Source organism: Pristis pectinata, chromosome 7 (genome assembly GCF_009764475.1).
Source record: "Pristis pectinata isolate sPriPec2 chromosome 7, sPriPec2.1.pri, whole genome shotgun sequence".
NCBI lineage: Eukaryota > Metazoa > Chordata > Chondrichthyes > Rhinopristiformes > Pristidae > Pristis > Pristis pectinata.
In genome coordinates, this window is record NC_067411.1 from 65,198,306 (window position 1) to 65,210,410 (window position 12,105).

Here is a 12,105-nt window from a genome sequence, read left to right on the forward strand (position 1 = left end):
TTCAAGGAGTGTGTGTGTGTGTGTGTGTGTTTTATGCAAAAGGGCTCAAGTGATGTGGAGACAAAGCAGGAACAGGGTACTGAAGTAAATGATAAGCATGATGATACTGTGTGGTGCAATAAGACTTGAAAAGTTGAATAGCCTACTCCTGCTTTCTTTGTTTCTCTCTCTCTCATTGAAACTGGCTAAATTGTTCAAGGGCTTGTCAGGATGGATGTAGGGACGATGCTTCCCCTGTGTGAGGAGTCCTGGACCAAGGGCACTGTTGATGAATAAGAGATAGGCCATTTAAGATGGAGATGAAGAAAGATTTCTTCACTCAGAATGGTAAACTTACAGAATTTTATCCTGGAAAGCTGTGGAGGCTCGGTCACTGAGTTCACTCAAAACAGAGATCAAAGATATCCGAATAGAAAAGGAATCAAGGCATATAGTAATGGTGCTGGAAAATGGCACAGGGATGAATGGCCCACTGCTGCTCCACTCTCAGCTTCCTTGTGAAGCCCTCTACAAGCAGAGGGAGGGGACCACAGCACTGTGTGTGTGCACCCATAAGTATGTACCTTCCATTTCCACAATGGCCTCATTAGCCATCACAGAAAGCAAGTCATCCCTAGGGTTTACCCAAGAAATGTAAAACACTTAAAAGCTGCATGTCAGGTTAATGACACACAAAATACTTGAACCCAAGAACTGGCATTATTAATCAAAATTGGATGGGAATTAATTTGATCAGGATGAGCAACTGATTTTGTGGTGAAACTGATTTCCAATGTGCTTATCAACAGTCTCTCTTTCTTTTTCAATCTTTTTATTAAATTTCAAATTAATACACATAGCAATAGTGATTATACACATGGTGCAAAGAGATCAGGATTACAATAATAACAGTTGACATATACAAACACAGGGAGTAAAATATATGATCTGAACCTCCCAATCTCTTACTAAGTGAGCATGATACAAAAGCATTTGAAAAGAAATTTGATTATATGAAAAGAAACCCAAAAATTAAAAAAAATAATAATCAAAAGCAAACCAAAAACTTCAAAAAAAAGAGCTGGGCTGTTATTTCTTCGGTTAAAAAACATTATTATGTCATTAACTCCTCTCCTCTATATTCAAATAAAAGGTTACTGAAAGGGATTTGAAAAAGGTCTGCTTACATCATATGGAAATACTGAATAAATGGACTCCAAATTTCCTCAAATTTAAGCGAAAGATCAACAGTACCGCTCCTAATTTTTTCTAAGTTTAAAGACATTATAGTTTGAGAAAACCATTGAAATGTGGTAGGAGGTATAGGATCCTTCCATTTAAGTAGAATGGATCTCTTGGCCATTAATGAAACAAATGCAATCATACGACAAGCTGAAGCAGATAGATGGCCAGAATCCATCACTAGTAACCCAAAAATTGCAGTGATAGGATGAGGTTGTAAATCAATATTCAATACAATTGAAATAATATTAAAAATCTTTCCAATATTTTTCCAAAAGAGGGCAGGACCAAAACATGTGTCAGGGAAGCCACCTCCAAATTACATCTGTCACATATAGGATTTATATGGTGATAAAAAGGGGCTAACTTATCCTTAGACATACGAGTCCTGTGAACCACCTTAAACTGTATCAAAGAATGTCTAGCACACATTGACAATGTATTAACTAATTGGAGAATTTTCTTCCATGTCTCTATAGGTAAAACTATCTGAAGTTCTTTGTCCCAATCATTCTTAATTTTATCAAGTGTCTCTAGACATATTTTCATAATTAGATCATAAATTATTGCTATCAAGCCCTTCTGATAAGGATTAAAACCTAAAATTTTTTCTGTAATTTCAATTTTATGTGGTATCGGAAAAGTAGGTAAAATAACTTTTAAAAAATGTCTAATCTGTAAATATCGAAAAAAATGTGATCTAGGCAAATTGTATTTATTAGACAACTGTTCAAAAGACAATTATCAATAAATAGACCACGAAAGCATGTTATTCCCTTCATTTTCCATAAAGGGAAAGCTAAATCAATTCTGGATGGTTGAAAGCAAAAAGTTGGATAGGACTTGATAAAATGAATTTATTCAATCCAAAAAATTTACGAAATTGAAACCATATTCGTATTGTATGTTTAGTTATTGGGTTAATCATTTGTTTACTCAATTTAGTAAGTGCAAAAGGGAGCAAGGCTCCTAAAGTAGAAGCAAATGAAAACCCTTGCACAGACTCATGCTCAAGATACACCCATTGGGGACATTGAATTACATCTAAATCTTGTGTCCAAAAAATTAAATAGCTAATATTAATTGCCTAGTAGTAAAATCTAAAGTTAGGTAAAGCCATACCACCATCCTTCTTTAATTTCTGTAAATATTTCTTACTTAACCATGGGTTTTTATTCTCCATACATATGAAAGAATTTTAGAATCAATAGTATCAAAAAAGGATTTTGAGATGAAGGTTGGAACTGCCGGGAATAAATACAAAAATTTTAGTAAAATATTCATCTTAACTGCATTAATTCGACCAATCAATGACAGAGACAATGGGGACCATTTAGTAAGCAATTGTTTAACATGATCGATTAAGGGCAAAAAGTTAACTTTGAATAAATCCTTATGCTTCTTGGTAATTTTAACACCCAAATAAGTAAAATAATCAGTCACTAATCTAAATGGTAATTGCCTATAGATTGGGACTTGCATATTTAATGAGAAAAACTCACTCTTATTAAGATTTAATCTACAACCAGAAAAAACACTAAACTGAGCAAGCAGTGATAATGCTGCAGGAATGGATTTCTCAGGGTTAGAGATATAAAGTAACAGGTCATCTGCATATAGTGATACCTTATGCATCCCCTATCAACAGTCTTAACAGTAATTTCCTCCAGCAGTAATGTTCCAAACAAGCCTCCTACCACTGCTGTACTATCCTCATCAAATGCTCATCTTGCCCCCCGCCCTTCCTCCATGTATTTATATAGCCTTCCCTTAAAGCATCTGTAATTATTGCCCAAACTACACCTTCCCCCTAATTTCCTACTGGATTTATTAGCAATTTGCATATTTATGGCCCACAGCTTCCAGAAGTACACATACCTTATCTGCCTCTGCACTTTTGTGCAACCATATCAGGTCATCCCTCATCTCTTCCCAGAAATAATGGGGGAAAGTTCAGTATTTCCTGACAAAAAGCTCTTGGTTCTAGCAAATCTTGTACATTTCCAGGAGCTTAGTCTTGCTTACAACATACAGACTTGAACTGTTCACAGTACTTCAAACATGTTCCAACCAAGGTCCTAAAATACAACTTTCATTTGTCAGTTCTGTCATTCAACAAATGAATCTCAGCTTCTTGCCTTTTCATTGTGCTGCTTCATTTGTCATTTGTTATCCATTTCCTTGGATCCCTCAAATCCTCCATCCTACTTAGGCACTTACTTTCCAAGAAATATGCCATCCCATTTTTCCCTATCAAAATCTACCTCACTTATCTACTTTGGTGTCTGTCAATTAGACAGCCATTCTACATGCTTATTAAAGACTCCCTATATTTTGTTACAACTCCATCCTGTATAAACACAGATAATGCACTTACCAATGTAGAGCCATCAGCAAATTTTGAAATTGCAATTCTGAATCCAGAATCCACATGGTTTATGTAAAAGGTAAGTATAGATATAACTGCAGTTTATTATACCCACGGAATCTATTTCAACATTTTATGAGATCATGGCTGATTTGTGACGTTAAGCCACCTCTACTCATATCTCTTAATAAATTTTCTTAAATCAAATTATCCAAATTTGATTTAAAAGCTAAATTTATCTAGCACTGAATGTTATTTGAGGAAGAATTATCAAAACCCTACCTCTTGGAATGCAGGAGTAATTCCCACCCACCAGCCAAAAAGTAACTATGTACTAGTGCAAATAGATTCCCTTCATCCATTATAAATCGATAAAAATCATCTCTTACCCTTCTTAATTCCAGACAGTAATTGCAGTCCAATCACTAATCCTTACATAATACCACTTCAGGACTTCTGCTGGTCCACTCAGGTTTTCCTGTTTCATAGTCAGCTTGCAATCTATTCTGCTACGTGCCTCATGGCTCATGCATTTTGACCCGCATCATTACCCTCTTAAGCAATACCTAAAGGACTTGTGAAAATTCAAATGCATTACTCTTACTTACCTTTTCAGCTACCTTCTCAAAGTATTCAACAAGGTTGGTAACCATAGCCTTCTCTTTAGAATTCCATGCTGCTATTCAATGTTCAGTTTAACTCCATGTAAATATTTCTTTTACTTTTAAATGCACTAGCTGGGATACAAATATGCATTTAACAGTGGATCTTGTGCTGTATTTTGCTATACACAAAAAAGTCAAACCCAATAGATGAGGAAAACACATGCTGCAAACCCAAAACAAAGGAGAATTGTTTTTCTTAAAAAGAAATACACGGGTCTGTCAGAATCAATACAGAAAAGCCAAATTCTTTTCAGAAATACACAGGTCCAATCTTTAGTAAGAATTGCACTACTTAAAAATCTCAACACATTTTAAGCTTGTTCACATTAAATAGAAGTAATATTTTTGATATTCTTTAGACATCATTACCTTGTGCATCTGGTGCATGCTATCCTGCTGGAACTCACTTGAAGTTTGGGATGGCATTGAATGAGTTACATTCGATGGTCCTGGACTTGGACCCATCATACTATGTACAGAGCCTGGTGATGGTCCTGGTCCTGGACTTGGGCCTAGAATTGGTCCGGGAGATGGACCTGGTCCTGGAGATGGCCCAGGATGAGGCATCCCACCAGTGGGATCTGTAGGCGTCGACATCTATGCCAGTTTTGCTTGTTGACTTGAAGAAATTCTATCAAAAAGAAAAAGGATTGGAAAATAAACTCAAAGTAGCAAAATATCTATTTTATAATGAACAACTTCCTTCTGTCCTCCAAATTCAATTACTCAAATGGCAAAGCAATAATATTTTTGAAAGACATCTCACTGCCTGTTCTGCATTGAGATCCAAAAAAGAAACATGTGCACAAGAACAGAAAGCTTTTGAAACTACTCATGGTTCCTTATGTTCCCAAAAATGGTCCATTGAATAATCATTCCATAGCAATTATTACACAACTTCTGATTTTGTCACAAGAAATCTGTTTGTGAAAAATAGATGGCAAAATGACAAAAGCAACCTTACAAGTGCCATTTTACACTAACACTATCAAATTGCATTTGTCTAATGTGTCCATTTCCTCTGCATAAACTGCACAGTATAGAAGACTGCACAGTTCTACCTACATTATGCATACCAACATCTGTGCTTTCATGCTAGACTACCCACAATTTCATATTCGAGAAAACAGAAAAAATAGTGTTGCTGGCAAAAATATACGCACAAGACATGAGGGCTGTCATTTCTGAAATGATTTTTTTTCCTTGGCAAGCTCTGAAGCAGATCTAGAAATTATCTTTATCTATTTTATTCCCGATTGCTACCAGAGCCCCAAGGCTCTTTTGATATTTCCAAGAAAAGTGCAAAATTGTACATTTGATTAACAAAATTTCAGAAAATGAGATCAATAAAACAATAAAAATGTTTGCCAAACAGAACCAAAGACAGATGTAGATTTTAAGGTTTGCACGACTACAATATGTAATATTTTCTATAGTATGTATATGAAATGAAAACAACATCCTCATTACAGTATCCTAGCAATTGCTTGGAGAGGCATCACTTTTGACAGTTCCAGCCTGCTGTTAAGTTAATAAAAGTGAGATATTCAGCAAAATAGAACAAATAAAGAGAATGCACTTTTACTATCTATAAAAGTATTTAATTCAAAACTTGAAATCAGCAGCTGCCAAACTAACAGCTGTTAATTTGTCTGATTTTTAGTTGAATTTCTGATCTTCAAGAGAAGAATAGAGGAAAAAAAATTCAACAGTAAGCTTCCTGTGAAAATGTTAACAATATACAGCCTAATTTTGCATCTATTAAAAACCAAGATGAAATGGAGGATTATTCTTCTCGATATAGAGTCATTCATGAAAATAACACAGGAAATTTTAATTTATTTCAAGAATCATAAACTGCAAATAGCAGCCTTACAATGTGAAGTGAAAAGTTGCATCTCTGCACTGAACTCAGGTCTTTAAGGATTAGGTACATCAATGGAACATGGAAGATTAAATTTTGGCAAGGAGAACTACAAATTATTTGCTCGTCATCAAATGCTATTTAAAAATGTTTAGTTTAATATTTGTATCTTCTAATTCATCTGCCAGTAGATTGTGGCTACTCTCAGAGAAAAATAGATCACATGAAATTAAAGTAAACCTAAATGAACACCAGAAAAACAAATTACATGCACCAAGGAACAGGTAGAACAAATTGCTTTGATCCTTTCCTTCACTCAGTAACTCCACTGACAAGAAGACTACTTCCTGCAGTGAAATAAATGGATGTATTAGTGATGTTACCAAGCTGATACCTTTCATCACCACCTCTGTCCACACCCCACCCACTATCCCAACCAAATAAAGTGCCAGGTGTGCTGATGGGAAATGGCTTGCATGGAATTGATCAATTTGGAGTGGTAATCACCAGTGCACCTCAAATCTATAAGCAACTGTTGTAACCACCTTAAAAAAAATATTCTAAACGTAATATTCTGGCATACATAAATGCATGAAATTTATTTTTAAAAAATCCATCAGCTTTATGGTTACAAAGGAAGCTCCGTATTCCTATCATCAAACGTACTTCCTTAAAAATTAAACTTTCACAGTAATTTATACCTTTGGAAACCCTTGAGTTATATTGTGCTTTATATATTCAACTATGACAACAAAATATAACTATGACACTGCTGTTGAAACAACCAGTATCACATTCAGAAGCAAAGTTCAATGAACAACCAACTACTGTTTGATAATAGTGGTTATGAAATGGGTGTTTTTTTATATATAAAAGAACACCAAGAGACAGGCCCCGCTCTAATTATAATTTGCATGTATCTGAATAGAAAACAGGAAATTAGTTTCGCATTCCATCCAAAAGATACCAGATTTTATTCCATCAGTGCCAGATTGCCAGGCTAGATTATGCACTTAAGTGTCTGAATAGGGCTCAAACCCATGAAGTTCTGATTCAGAAGGATGCAACCACAAAACCAAGACCAGAACAATAGATAGCAGTAAATGCCACACATATTAGATAGACTGGTGGCAAGGAACTTTCTAATGAGGGGCTTAGTAATAAGTCCTACAACACTATGATCACTAACACAGGAATTTATACAGTTTCATACAAAACCATTTACATAGAACAATAAAAAGTCTTACAAGCAGCATAAAGAAGAGATCCCAAAACAAGGGAGAGATTAGGTGGCCAAAGTGGGCAAGTTATAGGTTTTTCCACAGGGTCTGAATAGAATGGATGGAAAGCGAACTAATTCCTGAAAGCATTATCAACACAAATAAGGAACCTTAGAGCAAGAGACACACAAGAGGCTATGGAATGAATCAAGAGAATAAGTATCTTAGATCTGAAAAACTGAGAGCAGATCCAAAATAGATCAGAAAAGTAAACCGGGCAAGTTGGTTAGGATATGAACAGAACGTTCCAAGTGTTTATGGAGAATGCAGTTTAGGGGACTGCATTAGTGGACGCCAAAAGCATAGGAATATTCAAATTTGGAACTGCAAAGACATACTGGAGACTACTGTCAGATGAGGAGGGGGGTGGGGGGGGCAGGCAAAAGGTGTTTTTATATCAGTTTCTGTGGTAGGCTGAATATAGAATATAACAGTAAGCAAGGCCATGAATGGTTTGCTTCATCTTGAGACAGCAGACAAAATGGGAAAATTGTAAGGAAGAAGACAATGCATTTAATTTTTCCCCATCATCCAGCCGAAGGATGACTCAACTAAAACTAAATATTAGGTAAGCAATCTAACAAAACTGGTAAATGAAGAGCTGAGGCAATTAGAAGAAAGCTGCAGTTGGGTGTCATTGGTGTGCAAATGGAAGTTAGTATTTGGGTTATAAACAGGATGAAGGATAGATCATGGTACACACACAGTGGGTAGCTACACTTGTGCAAGGAGATATAATTGCTATAGATCTTAGAACTATGATCCAAAACACATGAGCAGAACTTAGTAAGGACAATCCCAGAGGGATGGGCAATGAACAAAAGTAATTTGTAGTCCTGTCTGGAAAGGTCAGTGTAATATGCAGTTTATAGCAGTAAGAGGCCAGGTTTCACATCCCCATACCTCCAATCACTACTGGTCCAATTATTAGAACAAAATGTTAGTGAAGGCTACATAAAGTGTTTTTTTCCACTACCTATTAAACTTTTTGCAGGATTGTTTGGTGAGGAATGTTGGCAAAAGGCTGAGCATAGGCACCATCCAGTTAGATAAAACACAGAGTTAAGGAGTTCAAGTATGTCAAAAAAAAGTTTAGGCAACATCTGTGCAACGAGAACAGCTAACGTTTCAGGTTAATGACCTTTCATAGGAACTGAGAAAAGTTAGAAATCTCAGTGTACAAAGAAAAACAATGCTGGAACTGTAAGATACAAACTCTGCAGGTACAGGAAATCTGAAACAGAATGCTCAAAATACTCAGAGCTCAAGCATATCTGTAAAAGAGAACATTGTTAAAAATAACAGAGTGAAGATCTTTCATCAAAACTGGCCCATTCTGATACAAATTGGTTGTCTGAAATTGTTGTTGAGTCCTGACGTCTGTAGAGTGCCCAGTTAGAAGAGGTGTTGCTCCTCAAGCTTAGCTTGGGTTCCACTGGAACAATGTAGGAGGCCAAAGAAAAGTGCTCAGTACAGCACGAGTAATTAAAATGACAGGCAACCGGAAGCTCAGAATCACTTGAGGACTGAACAAAAGTGTCCTCTAAAGCAGTCACCTAATCTCCATTTGGCTATTCTAATGTTGAGTATCACCAAATGCAGTATGCTAAAATTGGAAATGGTAGAATTGAATTGTTTCTGCTGGAAAGAATGTTTGGACCCCTAGAAGGCAGAAAGGGAGAAGGTGAAAGGGTAGGTGTTGAATCTTTAAAACATCTCCAACTTCTGTCGATTCTGATGAAAAGTCATTAACCTGAAACATTAACAGGTTCTCTCTCCACAGCTGTTACACAACTAGAGGTATTTCTAGCATTTTGTTTTTATTTCTTATTTCCAGCATCTGTTGTTTTTCGCTTTCCAAGTGTGATTTTTAATCCAAAATTGTATCTATAAATGTCTTTGGATTGACAATACACATTGCTGAAGTAATTATTTCCCAGTCAAAAGTATTCAGCTTTCAGTACTATAATGCCAACAGGGATACTTTTTCCCTTTTCAATTTGAAACTAGGCATCAGATGACAAATTACTACTGAAATTTCTAAAGCTTTGAACAAAACTTCACACATGGTCCCAGTCAATTGCTTTTAAATTTGACTTTCTCATATAGCATTTCATTATTTGTGACCTAGATTTTAAAACAAAATTGCTTTAGCTTACCGGTTTGATTGTCCTCAACAGCAGCAGTTTAGTTGATTTCCAACTGCAATCAAAAAAGATAGCAAAGGCACACAGGGTATTTCCCTTTAACTAAATTCTCCAGCAGGAAAGTTGTACCAGAACTTTAAAAAAAAGACACTGGTCATCTGGCCACCACTAGAGTCCTGCAAGCAGTACTGGTCAACACAACCAGGAAGAATGTGATAGCACAAGAGAGGATGGTGAGGAAATTCAGGAGAATGTTGCCAGGGTTGCAGCATTTTAGTTATGATGAGAAATTGTGTCTGAGCTGGGGCTATATTCTTAGGATCAAAGACGGCTGAAGGGTGATTTAATCAAATGGTAAGTGCCATAACCTACAAAATTGGGAACCAAGAGCTCAGATGCTTTAGTTCTTTTCTTCTGTTATGTACAATATGGGCCAAATGGTCTGTGGTGATTCATACCTTCAAGGAAATCCTGGGACAGATTTAATCTTTGTGTTATAACTTCAATCAAACTGCTAAAAAGTTGGGAAGGTAAAACAGGGCCACCAGGCACTAGGTAAAATGACACAAGCCCACTAGACAGGAGAGATGCATAGTCACATAGTACAGTAAAAGGCTCTTTTGTCCACTGTATAACTCAATCATCAAATATCCATTTAAACTAATCCTATTCTCCCTGCTTTCTCATCTAATTTCCCCAGATTCGATGACCCACCTACACAATTTACCTACTAACCATCATGTTTGGGATTTGGAAGGAAGCACATGTAATCAACAGAAAGCATACAAACTCCACAAAGACAGCACTAAAAGTCAAGATTGGACTTGGGATGGTGGAGCTGTGAGAAATCAGCCGTACCAGCTGCGCCACTGCCTGTTCATAAGGAGCAAAAATCTCTCTAATTTCTTTATAGCAGATACCTTTGTTTAAACTCCTAATGCTGTACATTAAAGCATAAAAGTAAAAAAAATCTTAAGCACAATTGGAATTTGCCAATTAGCACTAAAAATTTATCACTGAAATATTTTGTACACAAAAATTTCAAATAGATTATGGTATGGATGTGGCATGATTTCATATGCATCCCATTTGCAATTAACAACAACTGCTAAAAATAAAGGTTACTGCATATACCAACAAGAGCTGTGATATTTAAATTTTATTGGCAGATCAGCCTCAACAGCAGTAATAAAAAAGCAGGCTATGATATAACGTCAGTCTTTTCGATGCTTAAAAGCAGGCTCTGCTCCTAACAAACTAGCAATTTTAAAATCAATGTTACACCACCGACATTTCCAAAACGTTGAGTTCCAAGTGAAATTCAGGAACCTCAATTCTATTAATACATATGTTTAATACATATGTTTACTACATATTGTTTTCCTCAATCTTACAGACCTTTATGTTTTCAAAAGTGCCATTCTCATCCATCCACTCAAATTTAATCAGAACACAAGATCTTTGCATTAGCAATATAATTTATGTAAATTAATGGGAATTCGGATCCCAACTTTATATTTAGTCCCCCAAGATTAGAGGGGAAAGAATTTATCAAGACAAAGTAAGCAGACTCGAGAATGATTTAACAGACAGGATTACTTCATCTCCATTTCCACCTCTTATCCATCAATATAACAAAATCTTGAGTAACTAAACATCACAAGTTTGCTACAAAAAACGACTCAAGTAATTTATGACCAACACTTTTGAAAAAGGAAGTTTAAGCTCAGACATTTTTATTGTATAAAACAGCAGAAACATCAATATAATAAATTTTGAAATCCTTTTTTTTGGTTTTTACACCATTATAGTACAGACGTATATAACCGTAAAAAGGAGCCACAATGCGGTTTAAAATGGTAATAAAAATGAATGAAGGCTAAGTTATACAACACAATTCCTTCAGCTGTTCCATCACCAGATTGCATCAGTCCACTTCGCAGCCCAACATATATTACATTACGCACTGCTACATTTTCTACGAAACTTTTACATTGACTTTTTCCTAGACTTTTTTTTCCCCCGACGTAGAACGGTTAGGTCATCGGTCACTACCAACATTATGCTTGCTGGCGACACCTTTTGTATCGGGTTTAAAAGCCTTATAGAATGAAAGTCAAAGTGCTTTTCAAGCACAGCAGAAAGAAAAGCAAACACATGAACCGAAGCAGATAATCTTCAAAGGGGGTGGGGAAGCAAACCTACAACAATCCTCACGGCCTGGCCTCAGGGAGTTCGGTGCATGTTTAACATAACTTCGCCCCGCTTTGCTCCAAGCTCTCGGCTCGGGGAGAGATTGATCAGCACCGCCAGGCCCCGAACAACAAAAAGGCGACGGAATGGCGGAGGCCGGACAACACTCCGCGCTGGTAGCGGCTGGGCCTCAGCAGGCCGCAGACACGGATCGAACCCACGGGCTGGGCCGCGGAGCCTTTCCGCGGCTCTTTAGGCCTTAGGAAAATAAAAACCTTCCCGGAGAAAGAAATACTCGAGAGCAGGCGCCGAGCACCGCGCAGCTGAAATATTAAATCCCCGGCCTAGGGCCGGTTCGCCCCGCGCG

General features: G+C 36.7%; 1 protein-coding gene across 3 annotated transcripts in view; it reads right to left on the reverse strand.

Moving 5' to 3' along the window:
- Positions 1–12,105, reverse strand: part of smarca2 (SWI/SNF related, matrix associated, actin dependent regulator of chromatin, subfamily a, member 2) — a 111,593-nt gene that overhangs the window by 98,776 nt on the left and 712 nt on the right. For all 3 annotated transcript variants that reach the window (XM_052019371.1, XM_052019372.1, XM_052019370.1), the window contains exon 2: positions 4,624–4,885. In XM_052019371.1, coding sequence (XP_051875331.1) covers positions 4,624–4,851 — 228 coding nt within the window. In that variant the 5' untranslated portion in view covers positions 4,852–4,885. The remainder of the gene's footprint in view (positions 1–4,623; positions 4,886–12,105) is intronic.